The following is a 19,231-nucleotide window of genomic DNA, read 5'->3' on the forward strand; positions in this document are numbered from 1 at the left end:
GAAACTTGTGAATTTTGTATCTTATTCCCAATTCCCGTTCAAATATACTGAGAGAGTGAGTAACCTCTGCTTTACAATTACATAAAAATGGACCAATTAAAATCCTGAATATAAATGTTTAGGGTTTAGTCAACTTTTGTCAAGCTTTAAAACTAACAAACTAAATGTTTGCCCCCATGTCAGTTTGTTAAATAATGTTGTACGTTAAAATTTTTCATAATTTCATCAAAGTGCAACAGGCAAAACGAATGTATTCTAAGATATATTCTTTGATATTTTCATCTGAAACGAATTTAGACAGATTTAAAAGCTTGAGAATAATCGAATAATCCGTTTAACAATCGCTAAAGTATAAGGCGAACATAGAGTGTTGCAAAGGAGACCAGGAGAAAAAGTTCGTAGTAGATGAAAGACTCCCCAAACATGACTGACTTGGATCATACATACTAATTATATCAAGATCTAGATCCATTAATTACGCAGGCTACCCTGGAAATATGGCAAAGAGGAGGCTTATGACAAAATGTAAGCTGGCGAAATACCGAAAACTCGGGATCGAGTAACAAATCTGCAAGGGTTTAAGAAATGCAGCAAGGGTAGACTTTATAATACATGGGGAAAGGAAATTGTTCCAGCAATCAGGATGGGCAATACAGCGGACCATGAGACATATATGTCTTGGAGATTAACTACTTTGGGCACGTTCACCCCATTGAAAAATAAAACTGTGAATGACAAAACCAGCTACCGGCTCTCATCAGCTGCTAATTTTGTTGGCTTTGCAAGCAGCTATATTTAGCTTCACTGTCTGTATGTATGTGTGTTTGTATAGGTTATCATTGCAACACATTTAGTAAATTTGAGCCAACACTAATTATCAATGTATCAGGTAGTAATTTATATTTTGCCTCATCACCGGACACAACTGAGGTTGAGCCTATAATATTGTCAGCAAACGTAAGACCATGTGTATAAGAGGAAGGTTTTGGTGATAGCAAAGTTGGCACTATAGATAACAAAGTTGTCATCGTTGTCGTTCTCTGACCTATAAGGATTTAAAGGTATCATCAATTTCTAGTTCAATGGTCTCTATGAAAATTTGCTTAAATCGCGATATAGTTGTGTGTTATACTAAACACGCACATTTATTACGCGTACCGATCGTATTGTAATATATGTCTTACTTTAAGGAAACGCAAACATATAGAGAGCAGAAAGGAAATACCTGCATATGTAAATGAAAGTTATGAACGAGAAGATGGGTGTAGTCTATGAACACTCTAAAAACATGACTATTCTTCTTACCTTTTGTGTTCATCTTAATCGACTTTCTCTATGTTACTTTACAAACAAATATTTAATGCATGTATGTCCGTTTGATTAAAGGTAATTTTGTTACTTGGATAATCCTAAAATGATGTTTCCTTTCAAGTAGAGAATAAAATGTACTTAGACAATGTAACTTTGAGTTTACTGAAATTATTCCTGCTTGCTCTTGTTTGTACACAATTTCAAATATCCTTTTCAAAGCTCCGAAACTGTATTTTTTTCATTCACTTTGTTACATTTCATTGATTGATGAACTTGCATTCAACAACACTAAATCCAAATTTTATACTATGCAGGCATTGCGGTAACCTCTGTAGTTAGTAAAAAGGGCGACCAAATAGAAATTGAATCCTTCTTGTAACAAAACAACTGTCAATATGCTACATTGTTCTTTAAAATCATTTTCCTATATACAAAACTAGACATATTTATTCTTGTGTTACCTTTTGTCTCATGCATGTTTAAAATATTATTTGCTTTGTTTCTTCCACTTCATTCATATCTTAAAGTCTATCATATCTGAAATATCATTTTTCTTTCACATATTTGTGTAATATATTTTCAATGCATCTTTTTAGTATTAAATTGAACTACTGTTATCGTTCGACGTTATCGATGAACAAGCGAACAAGTTCTTAGGAAAAGCAATTAGCTAAATGATGATATTCAATAACTTAATTTTTATCTTTAAATCATAGTCTCGTAAGATGGATATGCTATTAGTTTTGTTGCAAAATAAATAGATGTTTTGGTATATTAAAATATTACGACGACTCTACTTTTATAAATCACCCAAACGCGTTGTTTCACGACAAATGAAAATTCATCTTAGAGTTGAACATAGAAAACATTTTAGAAAACGTTGACAATAATTGAAAAAAGCAGAGCAGAACATTAATCAAAAATTCGAGTGACGGTGCAAAGACTAAGATTAGAATAAAAGGAAGAGCAAGTATGTGCCGCAAAGCCTAAGTCAGATCAAATGTATATACTTGATAGGTGTCTGTACAATTGCTGTTTGGGTTTGATATTGTTAAAACACGGTCAATTAATCATGATAGGTATTACACCATTAAAAAAGTACAAATTGAGACAGATAAATTAAATCGACTTGCAGACAATGTGTACGATAAAAGTATTTTTAAAAAATCATAAAATTAATAGTAACAAATAGCAATCAAAATGAAGAAAATGATTATTACAATTTACCATGCTTCATTAATTTGAGTGGCCGAGTGGACTAACGAGCTCTCCGTTACGGATCACTGTCATCTCACCTCTTGCTGCGTGGGTTCGAGTCTCGGATTCAGCCAATGTGGGTATGTGAGAAAGGTTGCTAGTAGCTTCTCGTGGGTCGGTGGTTCTTTCCGTGGTTTTCTCGGGTTCTTCATCCACCATTAATACTGGCCGCCATGTATAGCCTATCATTTGCTGAAAAATGGCGTTAAACCCTACAACAACAACAACAACAACAAATCATTAATTTGAGCTCGTACAGTGAATTAAAGCATGTTTATGAAGAGGACGTCTAACATTAACATTACAATAGATTCACCATCTAGAATAGATACAGAAAATATCCTTAAGCTGGTCCATCATGTTCTTTGAGCCAGTTTTAGTTATTTTATCTAACAACGCAATGAATACTACTAGACTCAATTAATAAGTAAATACATACACAGTAAAATCATCATGAGTGTTAGTTGACCTAAGAATTATCGTACTTCTATGTTAAAAGACAAACGCAAGAAAACTCTACTTCTTGTGAAATTTACACAGATCTTAGAACTGATCCTGAAACTCAAAAGGGTACGACATGAATCAAACAATGATGACTAAATATGGTAAAACGTCTGTTATACATGTACTAGTGCTATGCCTATGTTGTTTATTTGATACTTTTAAATGGGACAGCTTAAGTCACATGCACCACCGTTTGGCGTAAGTTAACACTTTTATCCCATATTACGATCGACAGACAAAGACGGAGCCACACTAAAGGAAATTCATTTTAGGTTGATGAAAGTTGATTAAATTATGAATGATTTTATTAGAGCGATACAACATCACAGAGTGCAAGGTACAAATATACGATAGCATAAAAGTCAAGTGTCTTAACTTAGATTTAGAGGTTAACACGGTCATTGCATTGGGTGTTATGAGTGGTAAAAATGCAACGTGTAGAGTTGCGAGAATAAGTACATGATTTATAATCCCTTTAGCTTTTCTTCGTTTTGTGTAACCTGTACTAGGATTTGCTTCAAAATCATTTAATAAATAATATTTATCTTTCTCGGACCGAAAATGTAGCAAACTTTTATTCTCAATCATGACAAATACAAAGATGTTTATCAAACTGCTCCCTTTCTCTTTTCTTGAATCTGTACTGCTACTACAGGTGAAATAAGTCATATTTTCGGAAGGTATATTGCTTTTCTTTACCTCATGTTTCAAGAGATTCTCAAATCGTCGAAGAAAATATAGAAATTGTAAGACTTTTATCAGCAATTATAATACTATTACTGCTTACGAGGGCTTTTAAAGATTACGCGAATGTTAGTCCAGTGCAAGTATTTCCAATTATGCAGACATAGAAAATATCAACTTTTCGAGAACTACAAAAGATACAACGTAATTGTGCAAGGGTGTACACAGACCAGTAACTAGAAAGAATATAAGATCAGACACGTACCAAATATTTTTTTTTAACCAACTAGAATCATTCAAGAGATGCCCTTAACTGGATCTTGCCAACACGAAATGATCAATATTACCTTAAATAAGTTTGTGCTTCACCCTGTAATGATAAATGTTTTTTAACGGAAAACAAAATTACTTTCCATATGGCCTCCCTATATAATCAAACGGAGAGTCCAGCCTTAGTTACGACTCTATGGTCTTAAACTTTGTAACAGAAAGAAGCAAACCCAGCAAGTTTAGCATTTCCAACAATTTGTTTTATGAATCTACGATATGAAAGTGAAATTGTAAAATGATCTTATTCATATCATAACAGGATGTAATCAATCTAATGGTAAAACCACGCCAAATTGTAAATAAGACTGGCCTTTAACTCAAATGCCTTTTAAATACTATGGTTACAAGTGACCATCATAAGTGCAACATAAAATCATGGATAATAATTAAAAATACAACGGGGATTAAATAATATACATAACAGGTGCATAAGGTTCTGTTTCCGATTTGTACAATTGTATATAATGTATACAACACAATGTTTCTGGATTACCTGATGCGTCAATAACGAATACAATTAAATTTATTAGGTTTCACACACCTAGAAGTGACAGTGTAAGACTGCCGTAAAATGTTATGGCCATTGCCGGAAGCATATCAACAAATCACTTTGTTCCCGCAATTGTATATGAGCCTTGTCCTTTATTACCTCAGTTGAATGCATTATATGATAAAGTTTGTGAAAGCATCTAATATCAGAATTTTCAGTGAATCGTGAGAACCTCGGAAATGTTATGGTCATTATCTAAAACTGCGCATATCGACATATCTCTGTGTTCCTACAGCCTTTGGCAGAGTTAGTTCTCCTTATAACTTGTAGCCTGGTGTAGTGTACAAGAGAATCATGTGAAAGTCTGAAATAATGTCTAACAGCGTTCAGTGGATCTGTATGAAACTAATGGCATATTGTGTTCATCGTCTGTATATCCACACATTAAAATGTTCTCTCAAGCTTTTAAAGAGTTTTTGCTTTCTTTGTCTTACATATACATTCAGTATATTGCCACAGCATCAACTATTCCACAGTTTGTTTTTGTTTTTATTTTGTTTTGCTTTTTGTGGGTTTTTGTTTTTGTTTTGTTTACATGACCACTATTTTACGCTTGATTAATATGTTTTGCTTTTAGATCGATACAAGCTCGATTCAGTGTGTTTAAACTTTTCTACGCACGGACGTAAAAAAAAAGAAATTTAAGTAGTTCCAATCTTCTTGTGTGGTACGGAAATACGGATTGATCAGCTGCATAGAACGCCAGATTAAGTATTTAAAAGCAAACAGGTATATACTTAGAAAGTAGCTGTATGGTCATACATGGTAGAAACACAATTTTGGGGTTATAACAAGGTGTTTGACTATTAAATGCTTGTGAATATGATAGATAACGAAGAATTGTGTTAAGAATTTAGCAATAACGGATGAAAAATATAAATTGTTACAAGTGCATTTTACATAATAATAATGAATTCAAATATTTGATATTGTCATATTAATCTACGAATGCAAAGTCACGTAGAAATCACTGAAAAAATGTATTTACATATATAAATAAATCATGCCACAAAGGAAAATAACCATGTGATTACGGTATTATTTAGGGATCGTTTACTCAGTCCTCTATGTGTATTAAATAGCAACGATTGACGCGAGATGATGTATTTTGTTGAAATAAAATATACGTTCGTCTAATGCAAACAGGAACAAATAACTGAATATAAAGGTGAGAAAGTATTACTTTAAAAATATATTCGATAAGAGCAAAACACCTTAGAAATCCAATGTTCGTTTAGACTGGTTTTACCGTAACTTTACTCAATATGCCAAAACCGATAAAGGAAATAAAAAGCTCACCATATTTTGTATCAGCTTCACTCGTAATCATAGAGGAATCATTCGTGCAGGTTATCCTAAAAGTGCTGTCTAAGCCTAGAAATAAAATCAACAATGATTAAGACAATATGATCATCTTTCGTCACTTTATTTAAAATGATATTTAAAGTCACATTACTCCCAGAAACAAGTAAGTTGTGATAGTAAGTTTGAATGGAAATAATGAAAAATAGTATGCCACAAATGTACACAAGATGAAAGGAAATGAAAGAAATCCAGGGTTTTAGTGGTGGTACTTAACAAAACGCAAAATGATAAGTTTTATTGTCAGTAAAAAATATTTAATTCGCTTGATCACAATTTATTTACACATTCGGTACAAAGAAACAAAATATATACATTTTCGATCATATATGAAATTATAATTCGATTTAAACGGTTTGAATGAATAAATTGACAAAAGGGCAAACTTGCAGGGCGTATTTGTGGTATTGCGAAAGGATTTTAGATGAAATGAGGCTCAAGACTGAACGCATTTCTTCATAAATATGGAACACATCAATGAAGGCAGCTAGATTCGGAAATGTATCACGATGCAAGTTCTTGCAACTAGACTATATGGAATGATGCAGTATAAAGTTTGACACATATAGCGATATGTAATTTAAAATGATATGAAATGAAATATTAGATTTATGGTGATAAAAGACGTTTAATGCATCGAGAAGAATGATTAGTTAGCCATATGGAATGTCTCACACGTTTTGTACCCATGTTTTACTTAGGAAGGCCAATGGTTCTTATTATGTGATTGTCTCAGACATTATACATAAAAGATCTTACATAAGTAATCATCTCAATTTAATTTAGTAAATAAGCCATACAGCTGCTGTGTCCGCCGAGCCTTAAAGATAACACTATTAAACACACCGAAATGTCTCTTCAATTTAGTTTATAAGGGCATAAATCTGTGTTTATATTTATCACGCATCCCAAACTCTCCGCCCCTCAGAAAAGTTAACACTAATAATCTGCTCAAAAGAACCGAAAGACATCATAATGAAATTGTTGTTTTAAATATATTTGGATGGAACATTGTGTCTATGCCTTGTGTGACATTATGACGTCACTTCTAACTATTTGGCATAATGATGTCATCTGAAAAGAAAATTAGCATACGATTTTATGAGATTATGTAACTTGCAGCCATGTGATTAATAACATTCTTTCTTCAATTCCATGAAGTGTGAGGCTTTAATTTTACCTTTTAAATTAATCCACACCATCGCAGGTCTGTTATTTTCAGTATATATGAGCTGTATATCGTTAGTGTTTCTCTGAATTTCTCCGATGAATTTGGTTCTCAAGTAAATAAAACTATTCTCTTTCTGGTTGCACCGAATGGAACTGTTCTTGATGGTTAAATTGCCGCTTGCACAATTGTATACGTCATTGACTTCGCTTGATATAAAGAATCTAATATCGACAAGTTCGAAGTTTACATTCCCTTTTGATTCAACTTGGCATGTGCATCGTGATACCGCAGCTGTCGGCCTTGTTTTATTAAATAGCATAATATTCACTTCAGAGACTTCCACTGCTGTCGAACTGTCGCATATATCCATAATGCCAGTTTCTATAATCAGAATAAATATAGTAATGATCACTAATATTAGCAACAAAGATCTCGATAACAGGGAATTTTCCTCACAACATCTAACAGAGAGCTTTGCCCCCTCCCCAATATTTGTATATATGGGTGACATATTATATGATATTGTGATCATCAAATTAAAATACAAAATATTATTAGTATTACTATGATTATTATTATTATTATTATTATTATTATTATTAAAAACAAAATTCGTCAGAATAATTGCCATTTTTATGTTGCTTAAAACAATTTAAAAGTTGTCCCTTTAATCAAACGTCACTACCTGTTAAATTACTGTTGCAAAGAATAAATCTACAAATACTTCAGTCTCTTGTGTTTCGTCACGTTGTATATGTGATCATCTTCATTGTAAGTGTCATCATCAGAACTGGTAAATGAGCAGTAGTAGTAGTAGTGGACGAACTCATGTTTGGGATATTTTTAACATAGAAACGAAATACATGAACAACTATTGATTCCAGGCTCTGATCACTACACTCAGCAAAGCAAACTACAATTCATATTGCATTAGTTCCGAATAACAGAACGGAATATGCATAGATCTATCAAACTCAAACCAGAAACATTCAAAAATATTTGAAAATATATAGAAAAAATTCGTACATATCCAGAAATCGCTGGTGTTTGGTAAATTTTTTACAGCGATATATAATAAAAAAGGTCGAAAACGTACATTTACCTACTAGTATATGTAAAAAGAAGTCAGTAGCTTGAGACACTCATATAACAAATAGACATGTACTCAGAGAAGCTTTGAAGTTAACTGAGATATAGAGAGTTACTTATTTTATTTATGAATTCGTTATGGATGATGCATATTGGTACAAGGAGGTGGTAAGTTAGATAGAAAAAGCAAATATAATCGTCATTCCTCTTTAAACTCGATGTAATATTAAGATTATTCTTGGCTCTTTCAATCTTTACTTTACAACATCAGTCTCCTTAATTTCCTTGGCTGACAGTTTTCACAAAGTTGCTTCACACATAATCTCCCGAACTATCTATATATGTATGTATGTATGTATGTATGTATGTATGTATGTATGTATGTATGTATGTATGTATGTATGTATCTATGTATGTATGGATGGATGGATGGATGGATGGATGGATGGATGGATGTATGATGTATGTATGTATGTATGTATGTATGTATGTATGTATGTATGCATGTATATATTACACGTGCATATCACTGCTGTGTGGGTAGCTTTAATACGTGAATGTAGAACTTTAAGATAATGGCCAAATCTAAACAACCTGTTTGCATAACTAACTTTTGTCCATGATGGTAAGTTGTGAATAAGTTGCTGACACAGGTTCTCAGTTTAAAATATTCTAGAAATATAATGATTTACAATTGATTGGAAGTTCCCACTGATATGACTCATATCTAGGCCAAGTGAAAATAGTATCAATAGGTACCTGATAACCAAAAAATTCACACCTATTTAAAAACCAGTCCGTGGATTGTTTCATAATTGTCTTGTAATTCGAAACGAATTATTGATTTGTATTATGCAATAGATTTACAAGGTGACCATTAACAATAGATTAACACATTATTTTGGAATTATGGCGAACTCATTCAAAGAGGTGCATGATTGTGCTTCATAAGGACATTCAAAATTGCGAGACTTCTTTTATAATATATATATATAGACAAATTAGAAAGTTACCAAATCTACAAACTGAAAAGGACAATTCTTCAATACAAGGAATAACGTCATCATAAACAATTACCAAGGCTAAACCTAACAGAACTGTTCAACAACCCAAGGAATCAGGAAGGAATATCAAATTCATGAATCTCGGGAATAAACATATGGGGGACAAAAGTCTCACACGGAACAACCAAAAACAATGAACATGATTATAGATCTCCAGAATCCAGACGAAACAATCAGACAAATATCACAGACTCTCACAAAAAATTTCCATGGATATTGAAGCAAACAACGTAACATCCCCATTCACAAAGAAAACAATTTATGTCGATACCGTAAAAAATGGGACAAAACAAGCTGCACAAAAATCCCCAAAATTCCTAATGACAACAACACTAAAAATCCTAATGAAAACCACGAATATCTAATACAGATATCAAAACCCGAAAAAAGAACAGGCGGTTCGTTAGAATACAAAACAAGAGCATGTCGGGATAAGAGAAGAAACGAAACGAACCAACCAAAAGAATAGAAGAGACGGTATTAGATCTGTCTAATCCGATTCTAATTGATAATGACTATATTCTTTTAGGTTGAGGTTTATCCAAGAACTAAAGTGCATACAATATATTAAGCTAGCCGAAACATTGTTCAAATATAAAAGAAGATTAAAACTGAAACAATTTTATTCACAGACAAGTACATATTCACAAAATGAAAATAGGCATTATGTACAAAATAAGCCCTTTTTCTAAAAAAAGACTTCATTTCCAACTGCAGCGGACCTGATTTTTACCTCTAAGTTTACGTTGAAGCGATCAAACAATACATTTTAAATAGCAGTCCTGAAAGAAGAGATTTTACAAACATATATAAAACAAGAACTAAATTCTTTATGTAACGTATCGGATGAAAGAATAATTATTGAAATAGCTGATAAGTCTAACACTATGGTAATAATAAGTACAAAAGATTGTATTAAAGAGGTAGAAAGACAATTAAACGACAAAGTATATCATACAAAATCTTCCTATAATCCATTTTGAAGTAATTAAAGAAAAACTAATAAGTAAATGTTCTAAATAAATTTGTATGCACAATACCTCCATATATAATACATTGGACATCATCCCAAATATAATACACACACCTCCGTTTTATATTCTGCCTACAACACATAAAAGAGGAGGGCCAATAGTTTTTCATGAAATGCATATACTAATAATAGATCTAATAATAAGAAATAATTCTTTGATATCTTTCCGCATGACTATATGGTATTCCGTCTCTACATGATTTTTGGATGACGCATAGAATATTCAACATATTGATGAACAATCGTGCTTTTAACACGTATCGTAGCAGCGATATCAACGCATTCATTCTTCACGACTTCCCCGTCCAAAAATGATACGTTATGTTAGACACATAGAACGTAAATTTAATTGTTGGGTGTAATGTATTTAAACACTCTATGAAATACCAAAGGTCTTCCAATGAATGACTCCAGATCATAAAACTTGTTATTTAAAAACCTTAATAAAAAATAGGGTTTTGAAAAGAATGTATTTCGAAAGTTTCTAACTTCCCATGATTTCCAGGTGGTCTGGATTCAAGAGATTTTGTTTTTTGTTGTCGATTCTACTCAATTCTGCTCGGTATGGATTTGATTTATTAGCTGCGACAATTTTGCACGAAGTACATGCAATTTGAGCAGGGAGGTACAAGCTTTGACTCAACTGCATGTGTGTTTCGGTTCAGTCATTAAATATTTGAAGTCATAATGTGGATAAAATATGAACTCCTTGAATGTAAGTTATCACAAAGACGCTATGGAATATCACGTTTGCTTCGATTGCAGTTGGAAATGCAGTTAAAATTACAACAAAATTTTGCGGTGTGGAATTAAACATTTTATTATCCATGTAATTCGGATTTGAAGACGTTAGTTTTTAAGTAAATTGAAGATGCAGAAATGTGAGTATATTTTGATTTCATTTTCATGACCAGCTAAAGAAGACATTTGTATGCCTTGCCGTTTGGTAGAGACCATATCTATGCATTGACCTCTATGGTGTCGATCGTTAGCATAATTCCGAAACATTGTATCGGAAACGCTAACATGGAAATTTGGAAAGCCGTCGGTGTGTGACAGTCCGTTCAGCCAGCAAAAATAATAATTCTTCGTCGTCTTGGCTTATTGGCTTTGCGGCCCTTTCTTTTCTACCAAAACCTTCAGTTTCATTTTCTTTCTCGAATTTGGTACTTTGACTTATAAAATGGTACGTCTTTATCTTGCGATAGCTATTTGCCTCGATATGTTTTTCTATGCAATCGTTATATACTCCAGAGAGCACTGGTCATAGTCTAAACCATTCCACATTTCTCCTAAGTAACTGTTCAAATGATTAGAATGGTATGTTCAATACTCCGTCTCTCACGTTTGTTGTGGACATTGCGAAAATCATGTTCATTTGTTTGCTTGTTTGAACGTTTCATTTGTAGATAGGTAAACTCGTCCACATAGTTCATTTTATTATCTCTACTTTCAAATAGACGAAACAGCTTCTTTAGTTCATCCACAAACAAATCTGATAAACTAAAACGTAAAGCGATTACTACATGAGTGTAAATGTTTTGTTACAAAGTAGTTCCTAATGCACTATATACTATTTATGCGCACTTGTCGTGCATTATAATGGTGTTCAAATTTGTAAGATACTGCACAATCCTGGCAATAAGGAGGTAACGGAGAAAAAGGAGCATATTATACAACTATTTATATCAAATGTACATTGGATCATGCATTTAGATACTTGTTCACTGGTTTGTGCAATATATTGTGTGCCCAAGGTTTACAGGTGTTCATATAAATATCGTTTGATACAGCACGATTACATTCATAATGTATTCTAAATGTTTCTTTACTACTGAAATTAGTATCATTTTTTATCAATTTAAGAACAGTGGGAGCATCTAAGTCTATTACATTTAGCCAATAAAGCCTTACTAAATGATGTTTGTGTTAGCTTATAACTAATTAGGGAATCTTTAAGATTCTTATTCCTTTAATAATCAAGTGTGGGCTTGCTTTTGTGTAGCAACTGAACACTTGCATTACACGATACCTGTAATAAATCCCAATATGTATTGGTAAACTTGGATAATATTCAAGAACAAAAGGAATGATACTTTCATTTTGTCTCTGACTTTACATTCTAGCTCATCAAGTTTTGTAAGGGGATATACTGTTTGGAAAGCAATATAAATAATTTCAGTTGGATACTTTCTTCTCAAAAAGTGTTGACTTAGCTCTGTAAAGGATGATTTAAAGAAAGTAGATGGAACAGCTGTTCAAGAAAACATATTGGATTCACAGTCCCAAATGTCTAAATTTAAAAATATTACATGAGATTCTTTAAAATTGAACTTGAAAATGTATTTGCATTTTCTTTTGTTCATCTATTCTTGTTTATGAGTACTATATATACAGGCAAAGGTCATCTATAAAATGTGTTGCTTACAAATGAACCTGACAATCTATAATCATGGACAAACGTTAAACACAAAATATGGAAATACATAATACTTTAAACGTCTGTATCACTTTCTATGCAGGTATATTTGTATACAAGGATGTTACGTCTAAGGAAACAAGTACTGAATCTAAAGGTAATGGTTTGCTTGCTTTGCTTTGGTGAGGTAATAAGTCCTGTCCTGAAGATAGGACGGTACACTGTGGACATGTGCTCTAATGAAAGTGTCCAGACATTTTAATATCCTCTCTTTGAGATTCCCGTTATCGGACGTTAATGGATATTATGTTGAAGATAAAATCGTCCTGCTCTAGTGTTTTTTGGGCCAATTATCCTTTTGTTAGCTGGATTATATGTCCGATTTGGTACGCTTGATGAGTACTATTTGCAATAGTTTTTGCATCGCATAGGTTTGGATCTTGGCCTAGTTTTTGGAAGACACTGGTGTAGCTAAGTTGTATATATACACCTCATTTATGTAACATTTCCAATTTAAGACAGTGAAAGTGATGCCTTTAGATGCAGGCTAATGTTGATCATGATTTATCATCTGTTTTCAATGAAATTGGGGTATCTTTATCTTCTTTACTCAAATCGGAAGATCTGCTAACGTGGCCCTTCTAAACTGAGTTGAGGAAGGCTTCTAAACTTGCATTTGAGCTTTTTTGTGAGGTCCAGCTACTTTCCTTTTAGAATATGGTTTGGTCGCTGCAGATATCTCACTCCCATTCATATTTGGATGCAGGACAAAATGGGTCTGAGTTAACGTCTGCGGCTAAAGTATTTACTGTCTTTTTTGCAGTTAACCTTGTGGGAACATACATTGAAACGTTTTGATGACAGTTTTATTTCTCCCCCTGTAAGTTTTGAGGGATTAACGTCTGTTTTAGTAGTAGTTGAAATAATTTTCGTTGTGGGTTGTTTACGTTTATAGCTTTTACGGCTATTTACTTTTTATGTTTAGTTTTAGGTGAAATTTCGTTTGTTTTAGGTTCTCTAGGGAAGTGATTTGGTTACAGTTTGAGACTCTTGAGTGCTCCTGTTCTGACTTTGTTTCGCTTTATAAACAGTTTCCCTTCTGATACTTCCTTTTTGTAGAGTAAAACATTTTCAATTGATCCTGTGTAACTGATGTTGACTCCCGTTTAAATTTTCGATGGTTGCTGATTTGACAACATTTCGATTGTTTCTATCCCGTATATTTTATGGATGCATGGTAGGTTAATTCACTACAAAATTGATTGAATCTATTATTGCTCTTGCTAAATTTTCTGGGCTACACATGAATTGGAAGACCTTTAGTAAATTAGTGACAGTGTTTGTTTCTTCGAAATACCTATACGATGAAGATTTCGAAATAAGGACTTTCGCCGTGCCGAAAAGAGAGTTAATATTTTATCTCTTGATAATAAAAATGCATCTAGAATAGGTTTCACGTAGCTATTTCATTGAAGATAATAAACCCTGACTGGTCATACAGATGTAGCTTTAAAACCGAGTCTACTAGGTATCAATCTATATAAATGAAATTATCACCAAACAAATTTATTGGACACTATTGCTTTATAAGTATGTGCAGTCCTATTTTTTAATATTCCTGTAGAATACCGTTTTATTCATTACCGTAGTTTTGTTGTTTTTTTGTCTCTCTAATGGAAGTGGCACGAGTACTAAGCTACCAAATTCAAGGAAAGCAGGTAAGCAGGGTCTTAAATATTGGCTCCAATCCCCTACATCTGAGGGAGGGGGAGGCGGCAGCATTCACGAAAGATATCCAACATGTTAAGTTTTATTACACTGTACTGCTCATTGATGAACGACGTTTGAAGCTCTACCACTGAGTATAAGGGTTCTCCCATAAGACTGCTGTTTATAGAAAACAAAAAGGAATCAAACAACATTTGTTCTTTAAATTTATGATAGTAACACGATATCGAATCATCAGATCTATTATTTGGGTCAAACGAAATAACATAACTGACTTCAGTTTATAGCACAAAAATGCATGGTCATTAAACAAATGATTATTGGTACAAAGAAAAAAGAAAGATATTTAAAGCTACAATATTTTTGCCGCCTCCCAACGATTCTTATGAGATATCTAAACGAAAGAATAGTGTCACCGGACAGTTGCTATTATTATTATTATTATTATATGTCAACGCCATTTTCTAACAGATTACAAATATAATGATACGGGGGTCTGAACTCTAGAATTTCCGTCTTTATTCGTAAATTGGAAATATATTGGTGATTATTTGTTTGTTTATGGAGAATCTGGTATTGGAACAATATTTGTTATACCGAATGATGAGACAGTCATTAAGTATCAGACGTATAACCATATCATTCTCAAAGCACTCGTTATTTTAATATAATGGAAATAAGTACATGGAATTAACTCTCCACTCACTGTGATCCCTTCAAGAGCTGTTAATGAACTTATATGAAACTCACTGTGATGAACCTTAAATCAAGTTATACATCTGAAATACTAAATATTGTTATACTACAATATAATTTTGTACAATAGTTATATGAAACAGTGTTAATTTTATGTCAATCATTGTAAACATTTAGACAGTTCTTCATAGAACTTCAAACTATCCGCATTGAAGAACATGATTGCAGTATCTACAAAAATCAATGAACGGTGCTGATTGTTGAATGAAGATGATGTCCAAGTTCAGCTTCACATCCAGCCCAAAGGACATCCACATAGGAAAAAGACTGTAAAGAGACTCAACGTTATCAAGCTGAAAATTAACTCAATCGCCGAAAGCGTCTCATTGATCCTGGATAGCACGCTGGAAGACATGCAGACCGGCTAGGCTACTGTGGAAGAAGATTGTACATCCCTTAGAGACACACTCTACTCCACCGTCCACTAAAATCTGGGACAAACGGCTCGCAAGATCGAGGACTGGCTTAAATGGAATGATCAGATGATAACGAACTGCTCGCAGAACACCCCCGCTTACACAGAGCCCTTCTGAACAAGTTTTCATTAGCTATCAAGAAGGCAAACCATCGCCGGTATACGCAGGACAGTGCAGGCGAAGTTTCGCAAGATCCAGGATACCTGGCTTGTCGTACAAAATACGAGAGTCAGGCCTATGTAGATAGAAAGGACGCAATGTGCTTATTACTAATCCTTCAAAGCTGTCTACAGTCCTAGGTCCTCTGGGTCCTCTCCTCTCCTCATTGCAGGCACAGGGACAGTCAACACCATATTCACTGAAAAATAACGCCAGTAGAAATGCCAGGAGCAACATAAAGCCATCTTCAAATTTTTTGCAGACCGGACCACGACGTTGGACACAGTCAGCAGAGATGGACTTTGGACGATCATGGCAAAAATTCGCCTCCCCGAAAATGTTCATCACAATCGTTCGCCAGTTTAAAGTCGGCATGATGGCCCACGTAATTAATGACGGATAACCTACATATGCCTTCACAGTCAGAAATGGCGTCAAACAAAGCTTCGTTCTTGCACCCACACTCTTCACCTTCATGTCCACTGCTACGGTAACAGACGCAATCCAAACCAGTTATGAAGGTATCGGTGTCAGATACCATTTTGACGGGAAGAGTCCATATCCAGGCGACTGCAGGCAGTTCCGAAAACATTAATTATGGACTTTAGCAGGACTGCGCTAGCAATGCTAGCTCAGAAAAAGAGAACGAGACCAGCATGGACGGGTTCGCTGAGGCATGCGACAATTTCGTCGTCGTGACCAACACCAAAAAGACTGAAGTCATGTAGCAAGTTAGACGGGCAGGACACATCGCCTTAATGCTCGAGTAATGGATTCCAAACAGCTGCTGTATGGGGAACTCTCATAAGGGAAGCGCGCAGTACCTACATGCATTAATATACATTTAGAACGTTTAACTCGTACCAAGCTGTATGCTCTGAACGAATGCCGGGCCCGACTTCACGGTCACATGCTAGAAAATTTCCACTTCAGCTGAGATAATACTATCTTCGAAACGCCTTCATTAAATATGATTATTAATACTGCCAAGAATACTTTAACTGGGAGAAAACCATATCCAAAGCGCCTTTCATGAAACATGATTATTAATACTGCAAAGGAATGATATCAAAAGGAAGGTCCCTTCCCTTTTATGCGACCACTAACCGCCTTTTTCAAAGCCATTCCTAATGCAGTTCCGACAGCCTCTTTTCCAACCGATGGAGCCGCTGCAGTCAATAACGCTGGAATTGCTGCAAGGAATGCAAATATTCCAACAGTCTTTTGCAATTGTGCCACCTCTGACTTGAATAATTTTAAAGTTTTTGAAATAGTTTTGTGCTTGACCGCAATAAGCTGAGCGAACTACGTTTGGGTCTGCCACACGAGGACATTTCTAAGTAATTTTGCTACAGACAGTTTCATTGTGACCTCACAATTGTTTTTGATTGAGTGTTCGATTTTCCCCCGTTGACTTTGAGTAAAGTCGAGCTTCTGTTCATGATCAGACATTGTTATTAAAATTCCAAACACGTTCAATTACCAATTTTCCACAGGTGCTTGGATCATTCTATTCGACCACCAATACCTTCCGACAACAGCATCTTGTCAGAAAGTGTGACAGCATATCATTTGTAATTAGCACCACCAGTATTACTTACACGTGCTTGAAAATACATGGCGACAACCGATTGCCTGAACAACTACAGCTGTTCCAGTAAAAAGTAATAAATCGAATGCTACGTACGAAAGTCAAGTCTTGCAAAGACATTTGCCTGTCCGTGTCAATGGTTTGATGCCGATCCATGTACCACCACATATTGTGATATGCACGCGCAGTATGACTGGGTCCTGTGCAGTCTAGCCGAATTTGTTCCGAAGGATCATTGGTGACCATTCAATCGCAAAGAGACCTGGGTCACTTCTAAGTTTTCAGATGCCAGTTTATTTTGTGCCTCGTCATTACCTCGCGCTGCAAGTTGAAACACCAAGAAGACATCCTTTGGTGCACTATCACCCTGCTGGGTACATACTTACCAGGTAAACTGCTTCACACAATATCAGTGGACGGGTGTGCATCTGTGGTATGTGCGGGAAACGATTGCGTTGATATGGCTCCCGACTACATAAACTAGAAAATACGTGACTCTGAGCACAGTGAGGAGCATAACACAAGCATCAACAAGGTCAGTGAATCTAGCACAACTTTACCGGCAAGAGCACCTCCATCACCCCATATCGCATCGTTGGAGTTAATTTTACGAAACAGGGTGACCGTGGTTTTGCCACCAAATATTACTTTGCAAAACCCAAAGATTATGACTGATAGAAATAGCACACTATCCTAGTAATGAGACTCCATGAATCTAAGATTGAAATTTGCATTAGGAAGCGCTAAAATTTATACAGTTGCATCAGCATTGCATGCGGCATTTCGAGGCCGTTTGATTAAGTTTGCTCTCTGATTTGGATGGTTAGATGCATCTGGGACAAACATCATGTTTGGGTCACCATTTCTCGTGTAATCATCGCTGTATCGGGCGAGTCTGACAAACATCGTGGCTACATCCACATTGTTGAGAACGGTTTCGATTTACTTTCCATCGATGGAGTAACGTGTACTGTTAAACAGCGTAATGATGCCATTGTTAACAAGCCCCAATTGGGTATTGGCATCGTAATTATCATTGTTCTCGCTCACCAATTTCAGCCATTGTTGCAGCTGTCTGCTGCAAACAATTCCTATTTAATACATCTGAATGGAAAGGTATTGTTAATTTCCAATTCCTTCCATTTATGAACGTGCTTTAAAATCTTGACTTTGTGACGATATTTATTTTATTCGATTTCATCGCTTGAGTCCTGTCGGCTCATGGCTAATATTGTGACAAACCTTATTTCCCCTATGGAAGAATATATGTGTACTCGCTGTAAAATAGTCTGAACCGCAGTGGTTGATCATTTTATATACATATGCAGTTTGCTTTAACACAGGCTGGTGAAAAAATTTTATGTGGTATTATTGCTAAATTAGGATGAATATTTACGTACATCTAGATTAAATATCCAGTATTGATTTGTTGAATACTCACTTAGGAATGATTACTCGTGTTTTGGTAATTAATTTAAGCAATGAAAACTTATTTATTTCCATTTCATGCATATGTTGCCTCTTGGGTCCATGTACAAAAAATATACAAGAAACTTTTAATTGTATCGATGCTGATAATGAACGTGTTCCTAGTTAAACCTTTGTCAGTGGATCTATAATGTAGTTTATTAATATCAAATATTCTGTGTGGCTCATCATTGGTATAATTTATATCATCCCAATGGATAACTATTTAAATGCTTTTATATGAAGGAAACAGTAAATGCATTTGATAATGCATTATGTAAAAATTATAATTTGTTTACCCCGAAAGTTACATCTTAACCATAACATGGTTAAATGGTTA

The 19,231-nt window shown here is 34.5% G+C and overlaps 1 protein-coding gene across 1 annotated transcript in view; it reads right to left on the minus strand.

Annotated features, from left to right (window-relative positions):
* LOC149797328 (uncharacterized) overlaps nucleotides 1-19,231 on the minus strand; it is a 95,069-nt gene that overhangs the window by 30,139 nt on the left and 45,699 nt on the right. The window contains exons 3-4 of the mRNA XM_089962054.1: nucleotides 7,179-7,550; nucleotides 5,936-6,010 (exon numbers count right to left, since the gene is read on the minus strand). Of these exons, the coding sequence (XP_089818180.1) occupies nucleotides 5,936-6,010; nucleotides 7,179-7,550 (447 nt within the window). The remainder of the gene's footprint in view (nucleotides 1-5,935; nucleotides 6,011-7,178; nucleotides 7,551-19,231) is intronic.

The sequence above is a fragment of the Sinohyriopsis cumingii genome, chromosome 6, assembly GCF_028554795.1.
Source record: "Sinohyriopsis cumingii isolate HCF-2022 chromosome 6, ASM2855479v2, whole genome shotgun sequence".
NCBI classification, from domain to species: domain Eukaryota; kingdom Metazoa; phylum Mollusca; class Bivalvia; order Unionida; family Unionidae; genus Sinohyriopsis; species Sinohyriopsis cumingii.